This window comes from Mytilus galloprovincialis, chromosome 6 (assembly GCF_965363235.1).
Source record: "Mytilus galloprovincialis chromosome 6, xbMytGall1.hap1.1, whole genome shotgun sequence".
Lineage (NCBI taxonomy): Eukaryota > Metazoa > Mollusca > Bivalvia > Mytilida > Mytilidae > Mytilus > Mytilus galloprovincialis.
Window position 1 is genome coordinate 61,190,035 of NC_134843.1, and position 17,272 is coordinate 61,207,306.

At 31.4% G+C, this 17,272-nt stretch overlaps 1 protein-coding gene across 9 annotated transcripts in view; it reads left to right on the top strand.

The window, feature by feature from the left end:
• Positions 1 to 17,272, top strand: part of LOC143080044 (GATOR2 complex protein WDR59-like) — a 62,625-nt gene that overhangs the window by 40,245 nt on the left and 5,108 nt on the right. For 2 of the 9 annotated variants that reach the window (XR_012979604.1, XM_076255685.1), the window contains exons 22-26: positions 1,894 to 1,948; positions 8,044 to 8,154; positions 12,624 to 12,768; positions 12,974 to 13,116; positions 14,705 to 14,812. Coding sequence is in view for 5 of the 9 variants with exons in the window: in XM_076255685.1 (XP_076111800.1) it covers positions 1,894 to 1,948; positions 8,044 to 8,154; positions 12,624 to 12,768; positions 12,974 to 13,116; positions 14,705 to 14,812 (562 nt within the window). In the remaining 4 variants the exon portion in view is untranslated. Of the gene's footprint in view, positions 1 to 609; positions 662 to 1,893; positions 1,949 to 8,043; positions 8,155 to 12,623; positions 12,769 to 12,973; positions 13,117 to 14,704; positions 14,813 to 17,272 lie in introns of those variants that run through there. The other 7 variants (XM_076255686.1, XR_012979605.1, XR_012979606.1 and 4 more) reach the window with 7 other exon arrangements.

Consider the following 17,272-nt stretch of genomic DNA (forward strand, 5'->3'; position numbering starts at 1 on the left):
GAAATTATTGCATGCTTTTATTATTGCGATTTCGTTATTTTAGACTAAAATGTGATTCAAATTTATGCAATATTGTGAAAAATCCTATTTAATTCATATAAAAAATTTCAAAATATGAGTTTACATTATTGCAATGATAACCCTGTCACATGTTTTGCAATAATAAAACATTACAATAATTTCTTAATTTACAGTATTTTAGTCATTGTTGAAGTGAAAATGCCAAGACATAAGTGGAGCTTATTATGCATTAGGATTTGTCATCTTTGCACACATGCTTTTACGAAAAATAGAATTCATTTTAAGCTTTCGTATGAAAAAAATATAGAATTATAAGTCTCTGCCAACAAACTTTTAAGTGGGCCAATCTTAAAATCTTTAGATTGTATACATGGTATACTTGAAAATTAACTAGTTTTGAGCATTATAAATTTGCATTTCTTCTTCAATATGAGTGATACATGCATGAAATTTTATTTGCATAACAAAAAACAACCAAAAAAACATTATATAAACAATAAAAAGATTTATTATACAAATTCATTACAACACAAAATGTTAAGAAATAACATAAAACAGCGATGTTTGTGCCTGGTATCTCTTTACTAGAATGAAGCTAGTTATTCTTTGGGAAGTACTGACAGTGGCTGGAATGTTTTACGTAAGTCTTGCACGGCGGGAATTACTGGTAGGATTATTTTTCTCTACGTTTTTCCTTCTTTCTTCCGTCAATCTAAAAAAAATTTGATACAAAAAAAAAGATTGAAGGTTGATATGAGAAAAATAATCCTCATTTATACATATAAATTGTAATTATGGCTAAAAATTGTGGTATTTAGGCATTTCCATACTGGTTCAGCTGACAACATCATATATTAAAAACTTTTTAAGTCATTGTCAAGGACTTTGAAAGAAATGTGTATCCAACTTTATCAATATATCTCTTTGAAAAATATAGTTGATTTTTTAATTTTCTGGGAAAAAGTAAGAGTTTATTATTTATAAATATTTGCAATGTCTTGATTTTAATGGATACAATGCAGTTCTGATTTCAATATTCTTTTCATTTATCGTTAACTCAAGCTCCACCACATTTCATTATTTTGGTACTCAAGAACTGTTGTTGAAGTATGTATGGAAAGTGGCTATTTAGTCTTTAAGTTCCCTATTTGTTATAGTTCTTAATATTTGTATCAAACTATTTATTTTCAGGGATTATTTACTGTTTATTTTTACCTTACTGGACCTAAGAATACCGGTTTAAGAAAAACAAAACAAGGTTACAGCTTGTCTGTAAGGGGAAAAATAAACAGAAAATAGTCATATTAATTGGTTATGGGATAGTTCAGTAAATTACACTTAGCTGCATTAAACAGAGGGGTTACAAGTTGTCAGTGTGGATTAAAGCCCAGAGGAGTTTTTTCTTTTTTTAAATTCGATCATTTACGTATCATTTTTTTTTCTGCTGTGGTTTTCAAAACACTGACTTCTTACTTAATGCTTTTCTAAACAACCATTTGAATTTTAATACGTCTTGTTAGTCAATGTTTTAGGGTATAATTGTGTTTGCCGTCACTCCTGCTGCTTTGAAGCTTCAATCTTTTCTTGCTTTTTCTTGTGACATATTAAAAAAGAGCTCACTAATTTCATAAATATTAAATGCACTCTTGATAAATCTTTTTTGACTGTATACAATCTAACTTTTTGCTCTTTTACCGATAATACCATATACATATTGCATATTATCACTTTTAAATGCCTAATTTCACAACCTTTTAATTCTTACTTCAAAATGGTTGTTTAGAAAGTTTATTATTTGGGTGTGAGTTAATAAATTATATGAATATTTAAAAATCTTACTGACAAGAATATGTCCGATTTCTTTTTCTTCAGTACAACCCATATCATACGGTATCTTCCATGTCAAACCTTGTGAAGGGCTTGCAGAGTAAGTCAGTGTTACCAAATAACATAAAAAAAGCTGAATATAACTACTAGCTTAGTATGTCTGTCAAACATTTTGTTGCTTTTGATTTGATCTTTATTTGGTGTCCCTCTGGTGCTTTCCATTAACAGGTTGACCATTTGTAGACTGGTTGTTTGTTACAATTTGAGCTTTCAATATTTTTAAGAGACTACTGGTTCCTAGGCAATTTTAGTTCATTGATTGATCAGTGGTTGCTTTGCGTCGCATCAGCACAAAAAAGCTATATTGCGGCAATGGCAAACATTAGGTAAACAAACTGAAAAGTATATATGTAATAGCTTGTATGTAAGGGTAAATTGTTGGTGTTAAAAATTTATCTTTACAATAAAAAAAATTATTTTAAAACTTTTTTTTAATAAAAAATTAAGAAAAACAGTGATTTTTTGTACCATTTATATGCCAAATAACTCTCTTCATAATTTTTAAAGGTGGATTTATGTACTGTAAGATTTAAATATAAATTTAATAGGCACAAGTTAAAAGAATCGGTCTCTCTTCTTAAAAAAATTTGATAGAAATTTTGCCATTGTTTATTTTGCTATAGCTTTGCTGTCCATGCATTCTTCTAATAGAAATTGCTGTAAAATGTAATTTTCAATAAATTCATGAATAAGAGAAAATTACAAAAAAAAGTCCTATTTTAAATAACATTTACAAGGTGAAGAAGCATTTGGAGTCGCAAAGATAAATAATGATAAGTAAGACCTTGCGAACAGGTTTGGACTTTTAATCGCCATAACATATATTTCTGTGAAAATAAATCATTTCACACATAGAGCAAAATTAAAAAAACAAATCCAATGATATGAAACACATTAGCATGTTTAGTGATGTGGCTAGAATTTTTTTACTTTAAAAACAAAATTGAACAAACAACCAGTTCGACCAAAATTTTAATCACTAAATACATGTAGTGTGTCAAGTAGCACTTGTTAATTGTTGTACAGGTATATGCTGAATTAACGTTCATAAGACTATTTTAACCTAGTGGTTTTACATAAATTGATCTTACTTTTAAAGAATTCTTATACATATTATTTGCCTTTCTGAAGCACCTGAGTTCACCCATGTTTTTTATGGGATTTCTTTAACTCAATCTATAGTTTTTTGTGTAGTGTTTTGTCAAATGGTGTCTGATTGTCTTTTTTTATTTGGGTCTTGGTGTTGTCTGTCTTTTCTACTTTTGGTTTTTGATTGCACCTTTTGTTACTCTTCCCTTTATTTACCATTATAACATGATTGAATTTCACTTAATTAAAATTTTAAGGAATTTTGGTGCTCAATGCTCTTCAACTTTGTACTTTATTTGGCCTTTTTAACTTTTTTGGATTCGAGTGTCACTGGTGAGTCTTTTGTAGACGAAACGCTCGTCTGGCGTATATACAAAATTTAGTCCTGGTATCTATGATGAGTTTATTTATACTAATCATTAAATAATTGTTTCATTCATCATTTAGAAAATTTTGCAGTTTGAATTTATAATCTTTTTTTTTTTAATATCAAATTCTTTGTATAGGTTTTGTGTCACTGATGAGTCTTATATGTAGACGAAACTTGTCTAACCCAAAAAAATTATAATCCTGGTACCTTTGTTAACTATTTACACCACTGGGTCAATGCCACTGCTGGTGGACATTTGGTCCCTGAGGGTATCACCAGCCCAGTAGTCATACTTTGGTGTATGAATATCAAGAATATGTCATTTTTATAAATTTCCTGTTTACTAAACTATGAATTGTTCGAAAAACTAAGGATTTTCTTATACCAGGCATAGATTACCTTAGTCGTATTTGACACAACTTTTTGGAATTTTGGGTCATCAATGGTCTTCAACTTTGTAATTTTTTGACTTTTTGACTATTTTGATCTGAGCGTCACTGACGAGTCTAATGTAGATGAAACGTGAATCTCGTGTATTAAATTATAATCTTGGTACCTTTGATAACTATTTGTTGAAATATGGCACCAAAAAAGTTATTTACTTTCAATGCTGTGAAACTAAGAAATATAAAAATGCAAGTGTAACATAATTGGAAATTGTAATTTTATTCACTGTCAGTAATAATTTCACATCCATTCAATTATTTTTAAAGACAGTAGTTTTTGACTATTTTGCCATTTAAAAAAGAAATAGTCTTATGAATTTGATTTTGTCATGTATGTGTATAAACTTGTACATTTAATAACAGTTTGGTGTGTTTAGATATATCATTTTATTTATATCCATGTTTTTTTGTTGTATAAATCAAAATTATTCAAAGAAATTATATGTCTCTTTCACTGACCTGTTTGCCCATTGACACCATAATTTATGATCATATACCAGTAAACCCAATTAAGACAGAAATTTTAAAAATTACTTCCTTTGAAATCAAAGACCAATTTGGCCAAAATTATGCTCACCTGAAACATTTCGGCCTTTTTCATAGAATTCATGTGAGCAACATATAGGCCTTTACAGCTTCTAGACGGTAGCTTTTTTTTCTTCTTCACAACTTTAGATACTAAGTAATTAGAAGTATATTTATTTTTTTGGTATTTGTTGAGTTGCATATTTCAATTTTTTAATTTCTTATTTCTTCAGCTCCATTAAAATAATTTTTAAAATTTCCGATTTATCAACATGACCCTTGACTTCGACTATTTTATGTGGGGGAGGATGATTGGTCAACCTGAAGTTTAAAAGCTACATTATCCAGCATGATTAAATGTTATGTTTATATTTAAGTATGTTGTCCCGTACGTATTGTATATTCAAGATTTCTTTCTGTTATATTTCTGTCGTTAATTCTATTTCATTTAGTTCCCTCCAAATTTAGACTGTCCTTGAATGAGAAATGCTATATTATTTGGATGTTTCAGTTCTATATTATATATTTAATAAAAAATTGTTTTGCAAACTTGCTGTATATAGCAGAGTGAAGTCCTACAAACTTTATGTAGTTGTTTATTGTATAAGTGGTATTTTTATGCCCCACCTACGATAGAAGAGGGGCATTATGTTTTCTGGTCTGTGCCTCCGTTCGTTCGTCAGTTCCTCCGTCGTGCGTCTGTTGGCTTCAGCTTAAAGTTTTTGGTCAAGGTAGTTTTTGAAGAAGTTGAAGTCCAATCAACTTGAAACTAAGTACACATGTTCCCCATGATATGATCTTTCTAATTTTAATGCCAAATTATAGTTTTGACCCCAATTTCATGGTCCATTGAACATAGAAAATGATAGTACGAGTGGGCATCCATTGAGTTTTATATTTGAAAAATATTACTTCATCTGTATAGTGGAAAAAATGTAAAAACAATGCTTTAATTCTTAGTGAAAAAATGGTCTAACCAGTTTGATAGCTTGATTTTTACAAGGGATTGTTTAAATTGTCATATTTAGTTTTAATTTGTACTATGACACAAAAGTCTCATTGAAAAATACCACTTATATGATGTGTAATGATATTGTTTTGTCATATTTAGATCAATTTCATCTTTGTTTATGCTTGCTATTTTGTTGCTTATTTAATACAGCTATACATGTAATTTTGTATTATGATGTTTTTGAGTGAGTTGGTAGAATAATCCCCACCACAAAAAAAGGACAAAATAAAAGCATTTTCAATCAATCGTCATTTATTTATGTTTTGTACTTTAGTTTAGTTTATGAACTTAAATCTTCTCTTGATTTGATAGAAAATGCTAAATTGTAAAAGGAAGTGAAATATGCGAGTTACTTACTCAGAATTTTTTTTGAAAATCTTTAGTTTTTTTCTGTTATTTGTATGGTATTAGATGATTTTTTAGATAGACCTATATTTGCTTCATCTATGAAAATTTGAGGGAAACAGTCAGATATATTTTATATATTTACTTCTGAATTTATAAAATTCTTGTCCTACCTCCTCCTTTAAAATCATTATAAATTTCATGAATAATTAAATGTTTATTGTTTGACAGTTTGTAGGCGTGGGATACCACATTCTTATATATGTACAATTTCATGACAGTTAGTCATGATCTAGAGTCTCGTAGTGTTAACTACCAACTTTACAGTAAACAGACTCTTTTACTGATATCTCCTTGTAAATAGAGGGCACCTTTAATTCTGCCATTGCAGCCAAATAATTTCATGGCAATAAATTATGAAAAAGTAAAATATGAAAAATACCTACCTCAAAGGAAAATTCAAAACAGAAAGTTCCTTGTCAAATGAAAAAAAAAAATCGAAAACTCAAACACACCAAATGAAGTCATTATCTTGACTTGGTACAGGCATTTCCTTTTGTTGACAACTAGAGCTCCAAATGGTAATTTCATCAACATTTGAAAAGAAACTTTCTAATATTGTGCACCCTGCCATTTTTGCAAATGACCGCAAGTTAATCTGATTGATAAGAACATCCCGCTTCTTGTCAAGATTATATACAAATAAATTATAAAAAAAGAGAATAAAAGAAAAGGAGGGGGGTCTTCAGGTATGAATTCTGATGTTGACCAAGAGTAGGTTCTCTTGGTATTTCTGTAAGTTATTATGTATTGCAAATTTCATATGATGTTACATTTAGGAAATCTATATGTATTATTATTTTGATCTTCATGATATATCGCACATATTAAATCTTATCTTTGTATTGTCTGATCAGTTTAAAAAATGACTTAGTATATAGGTGGTTTTTTTCTATATGTACATTAAATGCATATACTTGAATATATAGTATCAACTATTAATTTTTAGATGCTTCAACATATAATTATTACAGCTTATTCAAAACATCACTTTGATATAAAAGTGTTGCTCTCATATTTGTACCTTACCTTTTGATATAACTTTTAACTATACCAAGAAGCTATATTTTATTTACACCTGTGATATAAAGAAAAACTATTTAAATGAAAAGTTTTATAATTATTAATTTGCTATTAAGGGTACTAATTGCAACTGTTATATTTATTATGTTGAAGGATATATAAAATTGTAAACCGTCACACTGTTTTGATGATATAATTAACTCTTATTAACAAAATAATCTTTGAGTTGATGTGTATGTTAAAAAGCTATGCGCTAGCTCACTTGACCTAAATGCCAGTGTGAGGTATTGCCATAACTTGGTGTCCATTTTCTGTCATACATTAAAGCAATATTTTCCTTCGCCATGGTATACCAATCTTAGGAAGCTATGTCAATAGTTAATGAAGCTACAAAAACTTGGCAAACAGCCTCGTCAATAATTCATAAAATAAGGCATGGGGATAAAATCCATAGTAAGTTTCTTTAAAAACCTGTAAAGAGATCTTTTAAGACTATATGGTTGATCCAATCTGTTGTCAAAAATCATAGAAGCAGACTTTGTAATAGATCATTTGGCCATAATATTGTTAAGATGGTAATCTGTTATAAAAATTCTTTCTTAATGGTTATCAGAGATTATGCATATAGTTGTGTAATAATTAGTTATAAATTTCATTTGACCTACTTTTGACCTAATTGCTACCTTTAAGCTCTCTTTGCTATAAGTTGTAACATGTAATTTGTTGGTGTCATCTGGTTGATCTAATTCTGACCTTATTATGCCCTTTGGCCTTTTAATATTTTAGTTTTGTTTCAGTTGCCCCTTCAATTATTCTGCTTATGTTAAAGAATAATTAAAAATATGATATCACTTGAATAACCTTATATTCATAAAAAGTACATTTTAATAGAAAAATTGTCATTGAAAAGTTGTACAATGTATCAGACAAGGGTTTTGTTTCAGTTTTATATTTATTTAAGTGTCTAGCAGCTAGAGAACATAGTTTCCGTTATTGTTATAGTTTTGGAGAACATTTGTCTTGCATTACTGCTTAGCAACAGGTGCGTGGTGAGCGAAACAGGCTTCTATTGAGTCTGGAAAATATTAACAATGTTACTAAAACCTTTGTCATCATTGAAAAATGTACTAAAACCATTAATATTTCATAGTTATTATTCTTAAAAATATCACTTTGAAAATTTACTAGAGTGACTTTGTTACTAATTATCACATTTTGTTTTGATTTGATTTTATTTGATCACCACTAACCTTGCTTCATTATAGCTCTTCCTGTTGCCAACAAGCTAGCTGATATTGTTAGCCTGCTATCACCACCTCTCTCAGAAGTCTCATCACACCCTAACCTTCCTGAGTTAATACAACCAACCAACCAAGGTATGTCACGGTTGGGGACAGGGTCTTGTCATATGTTAACACTCTTGAGTTGATACCACCAACCAACCGAGATGTGTGATTGTTGGGGAAAAGATCTTGTTACACAATAACCTTCCTGAGTTAATCAACCAACCAAGATATGTCATTCTTGGGTAGGGGAACTTATTAAACCTAATCTTCTGGAGTAAATACAACCAACCAACCAACCAAGTTATGTCATGGTTGGGGATGGGTCTTGTCACACGATAACCTAATTTGATGAATACCATCAACCAACTTTGGTATTTCATTGTTGAAGATGGGGTCTTGTTTAATCCTAATCTTTCTGGGTTAATACAACCAACCTTCCACGGTATGTCATGGTTGGCGATAGGGTCTTGTCATATTCTTACACTCCTGAGTTAATACAACCAACCAACCAGGGTATGTCATGGTTGGGGACAGGGTCTTGTCATATTCTTACACTCCTGAGTTAATACAACCAACCAATAAAGATATTTCATGGTTGGGGATGGTGGTTTTGCCATTTTAACCTTCCTGAGTTAATAAAGTCAACTAAAGTCAACTAAGCTAGGTATTATATGTAGGGAGAAGATCTTGTCACACCCTAACCTTCCTGAGGTAATGCAACCAACCAACCAACATGGTTTGTCATGGTTGGGTAATGGGTCTTGTTGCAACTAACCTTCCTGAGTTAATGCAACCAACCAACCAAGGAAATTCATGGTTGAGTATTGGGTCTTGTCGCAACTAACCTTCCTGAGTTAATGCAACCAACCAACATGGTTTGTCATGGTTGGGTAATGGGTCTTGTCGCAACTAACCTTACTGAGTTAATGCAACCAACCAACCAAGGAAATTCATGGTTGAGTATTGGGTCTTGTCTCAACTAACCTTCCTGAGAAAATTCAACCAACAAACCAAAGTATGACATGGTTGGATGGGATCTTGCAACACCCAAATCTTTCTGAATTAATATAACCTACTAACCAAACAAGGTATGTTCATGGTTAAGGATATGGTCTTGTATCAACCTCACCTCTGAGTAAATAAAACCAACCAACCATAGTATGTCACGGTTAAGACCAAAGTATTATCACCCCTAATGTCCAAGTTCATATATTCAACCAACTGAAGTATAGCATGGTTGGGGATGGAATCTTGTCACTCCTGCACCTTCCTAAGCTAATTACAACAAACCAACCAACCAACCAAGGTATGTCATGGTTTAGGAATGTGTTTTTATATGCTACAAACCAGTTTATGTCATGTTCTTCCCAAAAATTCAATGTTCAATGCAACCTATCAAAGAGAGTGGTATGGAAATAGAATTTTGAAATTTTTGAGTGAATACAGCCAGACTGCCAAATTGTTATTTTTATGGTTAGGAAAGGGATCTTGTCAGTTGCACACTGACCATAAAGATTGCTATATATAATAAATAAGAGTTGTTGGATAAACATCAAGGAGACATAAACCCATTTAAGCAAAAAAAAAAACAAGACATTTGATTGTTAACATTCAGTTTTCAACAAAAGACCAGTATGAATTCCAAGATGTCAAGAATAAATTAATCAAGTCAAGAATGTATTTAGCTTAGAATATCAACACCAAATTTCTTACAGGAAACAAAATGTTAAGATATAACTACTCAAACTCTATGGTGAAAGTAAAGAATTTTTTACAAAAACTTTCCTGTTCAAATTCCTCACAATAATTAACATGTGTATCTATATACCAGTGAGCAATATAGCTTTGATTGCTTTAAAACTTCTTTTTAACAAATTTTTATAAGTCCTATTAGGCCATAAAAAATAATAGGTTTGTTTGCCAAAACGCTACCTACCCAGAAAAAAGCTGCCTACTCAAATTCTTTTATTGTCCTGATTTGAAGAAGTTTTTTTTTTAATCAGATAGGCATGAAGACTAATAAACACCCGATACTTCAATTTCTCTTTTCCAAAAAATAAAAAGAAAATGCCTACCTACCTACCCTCTGTCTCAACCTTTAGTTAGGGTTTGGGCAAACCAAAATATTTTTAATTGTGGCCTTATCTCGAAAAACAATATGGTCTGGTGGAATCATGTTGATCTAAGCCTCCAGTTCAGTTGGTTCTGGGTTTGATCCTGGCTGGGACAAACCAAAGATGTTAGAATTAGTATTTGCTACTTTTTCAATAAGCATGTGACATTTAGGAGTAAGAACAAAGACTGGTCAGCTTGGAGTCAGAATGATGTGTCTCTGGCTTTGTGTTTCTATCCAGAACAAAGCAGGGTTTAAATTCATGCTACATTAACATATTCTCCTTATGAATATGTTTGAATTTGTTTACTAATGCAAAACATCCATCCATCATTATCATTTCTGTTGGAATTTTCTCATGCTTGCTGCTCCCTGAAAATGCTAGTTGTGACTCGAAACATTTGTGTGCCGCTTGCCAGTCAAGAGCTTTATTGGCAGATATGGATCACATCTGCTGTTTGGCATTGAATGTGTTACATGTTATCATTGATAGTCCAAAATGCCTTGAAAATGGCTCTACATCGACAACAACGCTTGTACAGATTCTTCTTAAGGACGTAAAGATGTGCACTGCAATTCATTTTTTTCTCTGAGTGAATTTGGATGTTTTCAATCTAAAACAAGGAACTAAGTATTTTTGCTTATGTCAGATTGTTAATTTGCAACTGCTTGGAAAGAGCTTGGCATAATTCCATCAAACTTGTGCAGATTCTTCTTGAGGATATAGAGTTGTGTATCTTCTGTTTTGTTTTTGATCTTGGTTTGGTTTCCATTTATCAAAACATGGACTTCTAAGAAGTTATGCAACAGAAATCTTACTTGAAACCTTTTTTTTTATAGGAGCTATTTGGTAAATGCTTGTCAATAGATCATACATATTCTTTTAAGTTTTAATTTCCAAAATGGGACAATTTTTAGTCTGGCTGAGTACACTATATTTGAAAAGCTATCAGCTTTATTAATCTTTATTTAAGTCCTGCTTGAAAAGAACTTCTACAAAGGAAGTGAGCTATGTAATTGAAACAAAAAGGCTGAATACATGCTTTTCAATTTTCAGAATTAGAATTTCCTCATTTTAAACCTTTAGCCCAATTCAAAAGTAAACACTGATACAAAAGTTACATTCAAAATTTTGTGTAGTTTTCTTATTTTATTAAACCGTATTTCAACCTCTTTTATCTTTTTTAAGTAAAATGTTATATTCCAGAACTAACATAATAATTATAATACAGAACCAGTTATGTTTTGTTGAATGATAAAGTCAACAGAAAATAATTAATTGATAAACCAAACTTTTCTTCAAAAATATGTTTTAAAACATGTAAAATGCATAGAATTGGCCTTTAAAACTTGTAACATGCATAGAATTGACCTGTAAAATATGTAACATATAGAGAATTGACATGTGTTATTTTTTTTTAACAGAAGAAATGATTGTCAGCTGTGTGATATTTGTATATACATTTATCAAAGCCAGAACTTGTAAATAATAATTTAAACTTTTTTTTTAAAGTTAAAACTTTTAATTAGTTTTGCTGAAGAATGCACTTTAAAAAATCTTTTTGTACTGCAAAGCTGCTGTGATTCATTTTTATTTCCTTGTTGTCACTAAAGTTAACTTCGTATAAAGAAATTGTCTTGCAGTGGTGGATCCAGAACTTTTAATAAGGGGAGGCCCAAGGACTGCAATTAGAGGGTGTCCACTACAGTCACGCTTCAGTAATTCCTTATATTATCAACTAAATTTTTCATATGAAAGGGAGGGGGGCAGCATCCTCAATCCGCCTATGTCTGTATTTGTCATTATACTGATAAAAGATTCCTGAGGGTGATGACACGTTTTGGATAGGGGATATTGGTGATAAAAAGAAGTGACAAGGTGGGATATAAGGGAGTATTTGAGAAATTTATTTTAAATATTTTTTCATGTTGGCTATATCTGTCTGTCTTTTGGTTGGTGTTTTTTTTTCATTTCTGCTTAATTTTGAAATAAAATGATCTAAAGCATGTAGGTTATTTGGGTATTAATGTTAACAAGAGCTTTTCTTTTGTAGATAATATACTTTTACTAATTAATTTTATCTGTTTTACTCTACAGAAACTGTGTACTAAAATCTGTATCTCTGTAATATAATTAAAAGGAAATCAAAATTTTCAATAGAAAATAAAGGTTTGTTTAACGCCTTTTAGAAAAGAAATTTATAGTTGGAGTGAGTTTTTGGTCAGTTTCGTTTTTACGCATCACAGTATGATAGAAAAAGAAAATTAATTTAAAAAATGTTTGTACAAATTCACTCTTTTTGCACACCATGGGTATGGGAAAATTGGTTGATTTCCCCAAAACCAGATCTTTTTATTAAGTTATTGGTGTTTTATTAACATAAGCCCTATTTCACTTTAATTCTTATTACTATAAGGTTTCATAGATGGGTTTTCATGCTTTTAGGCGTGATGAAACTAAAAAGATCAAACAGCTATTCTGGTTTTGAAATTGACACCATTGACAATGATTTCAAATTAGAAGAAGATGAGGAGGATGTTAAAGAAAGACAAGAACAACTGGATAAGACAGCACATGAGAATTATTGCAGGTAAAGTCAATATTTATGATTTTGTCAAGTGATATGTTCTTACATTTCCTGTTTGGCATCCAAGATGGCTGGTGTTGCTTTAAGATGTTATAAATGGGGAAATTGTTTCACAAGTGTTAGTCTTATAGTTTATTGAAGATTGAAGATTTTCAAATTTTATTTTATTTTTTTTAAGTAAGCATTTATTTTGTTATCTTTTTTCCAGAATGTTAGATCCAGTAGATAAGAACAAGTATGATGAATACTTAAGATGTTACGCAAACATCCTTGACTGCTGGGGTTTAAAGAACCAGAGTAGAGAAGTGATGAAGTTTGTTTCAAATGCTCCACCAGAACACAGAGGAATTGGTGAGTAAACATTTTTTTTTTAATTTTACCTTTTTCTTGCCAATAATTAAAAAATGTCTTGAACAAAGCTTAGATATAAAATACTCTCTTTTTTTTGCAAGACTGTAGACACTGCCAAGAAGGTAAACTATGCATGGTGAAAGACATTACTTTGTGTCGATACTAAAACTGTGTACTGGATCAAATATTTTAAAAATCCAAATTCTTCATCTCCGTAGAATGGGTATTTCATGAACCTCATACAGGGAAACTGCATTGTAAAGTACCTTGACAATATATAATTATCTAAAAATTTTCAATCAAAATATAAGCATCATATCTATTAGAACAACAGAGAATGAAACCAAGAGTGGATTTCAAAACTGTTACATGTTTTTAACCTCCACGCTCCAGAAGTTGGGCTACTTTGCAATCACTTTGTTGTTCCATCCATATATCCGTCAACAAATATTTTCATTGTATATTGTTTTACTCTGACAAACATTGAAATTGATTTCAAAATGATAACATTTGTAATCATCTACTTAATCATTTGAAAGTTGAAAATGTTGTATAAAAGGAACCAGTAAACAAAGATCCAGTTCCAATGTGACAGATTTTCACCTTTATCTTTCAAAGTTATGCCCCTCGATGAATTGGAAAAGTACTAAATTATTGGTGCGAAGACAATAATAGGTGAAGGGTTTGGCCAAATAATTCAAAATTTTGAAATGTTTAGGACGACCAAATAAGTACTTTGAAGTAATAAGCAAAGTTGCTGTCCATCAGACTGTCTTTTCTGAATTATATGCAGATAGGTGACACATGTCTCTGTATCATCAGTTTTTTAGCTCACCTAAGTGAGCTTTTCTCATCACTTGGTGTTCGTCATCTGTCGTCGTCTGTTAACTTTTACAAAAATCTTCTCCTCTAAAACTATTGGGCCAAATTTAACCAAACTTGGCCATTATCATCATTGGGGTATCTAGTTCCAAAAATGTGTCTGATGACCCAGCCAACCAAGATGGCCACCATGGCTTAAAATAGAACATAGGGGTAACATGTAGATTTTGGCTTATAACTCTGAAACCAAAGCATTTAGAGCAAATCTGACATGGGGGTAATATTGTTTATCAAGTCCAGATCTATATGCCCTGAAATTTTCAGATGAATCGGACAACCGTTTGATGGGTTGCTGCCCTGCATTGGTAATTTTAAGGAAATTTTGCCGTCTTTGGTTATTATCTTTATCTTTAATATTATTATAGATAGAAATAAACTAAAACAGCAATAATGTTCAGAAAAGTAAGATCTACAAATAAGTAAACATGAGCAAAATGGTCAATCAACCCCTTAAGGAGTTATTGCCCTTTATAGTCAATTTTAACAATTTTCATAAATTTTGTAAATTTTGGTAAATGTTTACAAAATGTTTTTCTCTCTAACTACTGGGCAAAGTGCAGATCATCCCCAAAACACAATTTTGTCATGAATCCATCTGTGTCCTTATGTGTTTAATATGCACATAGACCAAGGTGAGCGACACAGCCTCTTTAGAGCCTCTAGTTGGTTTTTTTTTCACTCCTGTTTTATTTCTTATTTATTTCAGAATTCAGTGTATATTGCTACAAATGTAGCCAGCCAGTCCGTGGATCACAATGTTTATCATGTAAATACCCAGCATTCAATTGTGCAATTTGTCATTTAGGAGTCAAAGGTCAGTATATTTTAATGGTGATAGAAATTTGCTTTTTATAATTTTAACCAAGCTTAAATATAGGCAATGCTAGTGGATAAAACTTGACATAATAACCAACACTATTGTCATCTTAATTCAAATATAAGATTTGATTTAATGCATTTCAAATTTCTTTTTATGCACCACTTACGATAGTAGAGTGGCATTATGTTTTTCTGGTTTGTGCGTCCGTTCGTTCGTCTGTCTGTTTGTTCATCCATCTGTCCCCCTCCAGGTTAAAGTTTTTGGTTGAGGTAGTTTTTAATCAATCAACTTGAAACTTAGTACACATGTTCCCTATGATATGAGCTTTCTAATTGTAATGACAAAATAAGAGATTTGACGGGTCATCGGTTCAATGAACATAGAAAATGATAGTGCGAGTGGGCCATCCGTGTACTATGGACACATTCTTGTTATTAATTAGAACTTTTCCCCCTTTCCAGTTCTTCCTCATCAAAATACTGAATTTGGTGTTATGAGCACAAACATTGTACTCTGATCACTGAGTAAATTATTATGACACAGGCCCTGGTGAGCTAGCACATACTGAGTATATTATTGTGACACAGGCCCTTGTGAGCTAGCACATTTAAAATCCAACTCAGCCTAAGTCTAAGTCTTACCAATTAGGGTATAATCATATCTCTTTAAAATGTTATTGTTCTGAATATGCATATAGTATTTGCTGATTGAATTGAAGCATCCATTTATTCATTTATCAGAAAATGCCTCTTAGCATGTTAAATTGAGTGATACTAAGAAGTAACAAGAAACCATGTGAGATTTAAGTCGACAGATTTCATCAAAATTATAAAAAATTCTTGTACATGTAGTTGCCTTCCATACACCTTATCGCTAATCCCGGCTGACCCGGCCGCTTGAACTTTTGACGCACACAACAATCACTTTTCCATTGTGGCGTCAGATGTTTTGCTTTATGACGTCAAAATTTAACAGGAACCTGTGTGAATTCCAGTAATGGCGGACAAATAGCGATAAGGTGTATAGTCTCTTTATTATATTTACCGAAGGGTGTGCATGAATATACAGTCAGAGATACTATAACACACATTTATTTGGTCAGACCAATTTGACTGCTAAATTGTAAAAACTATTAAAAATAAAATTACTTTTGAATAGCCCAGTTAATATATGTCTTCCCTTGTTTGCTGGTGTTTACTATAATGTGTCCGGACCAAAACATTTTTTATACGACCGCAAAAATTTAATTTTTCGTCGTATATTGCTATCACGTTGGCGTCGTCGTCCTGCGTCGTCGTCGTCCGAATACTTTTAGTTTTCGCACTCTAACTTTAGTAAAAGTGAATAGAAATCGATGAAATTTTGACACAAGGTTTATGACCACAAAAGGAAGGTTGGGATTGATTTTGGGAGTTTTGGTCCCAACATTTTAGGAATTAGGGGCCAAAAAGGGCCCAAATAAGCATTTTCTTGGTTTTCGCACTATTACTTTAGTTTAAGTGAATAGAAATCTATGAAATTTTGACTCAAGGTTTATGACCACAAAAGGAAGGTTGGGATTGATTTTGGGAGTTTTGGTTTCAACAGTTTAGGAATTAGGGGCCAAAAAAGGGCCCAAATAAGCATTATTCTTGGTTTTCGCACAATAATTTTAGTATAAGTAAATAGAAATCAGTGAAATTTAAACACAAGGTTTATGACCACAAAAGGAATGTTGGGATTGATTTTGGGAGTTGAGGTCCCAACAGTTTAGGAATTAGGGGCCAAAAAGGGGCCCAAATAAGCATTATTCTTGGTTTTCGCACCATAACTTAAGTATAAGTAAATAGAAATCTATGAAATTTAAACACAAGGTTTATGACCATAAAAGGAAGGTTGGGTTTGATTTTGGGAGTTTTGGTCCCAACAGTTTAGGAATAAGGGGCCCAAAAGGGTCCAAAATTGAACTTTGTTTGATTTCATCAAAAATTGAATAATTGGGGTTCTTTGATATGCTAAATCTAACTGTGTATGTAGATTCTTAATTTTTGGTCCCGTTTTCAAATTGGTCTACATTAAGGTCCAAAGGGTCCAAAATTAAACTTAGTTTGATTGTAACAAAAATTGAATCCTTGGGGTTCTTTAATATGTTGAATCTAAAAATGTACTTAGATTTTTTATTATTGGCCCAGTTTTCAAGTTGGTCCGAATCGGGGTCCAAAATTAAACTTTGTTTGATTTCATCAAAAATTGAATAATTGGGGTTCTTTGATATGCCAAATCTAACTGTGTATGTAGATTCTTAATTTTTGGTCCCGTTTTCAAATTGGTCTACATTAAAGTCCAAAGGGTCCAAAATTAAACTAAATTTGATTTTAACAAAAATTGAATTCCTTGTTTTCAAAATTCCAATAGGGAACATATCTTTTATAATTGTATAAATAAACCAATTGTTCAATACGTTTCGGCCATTGG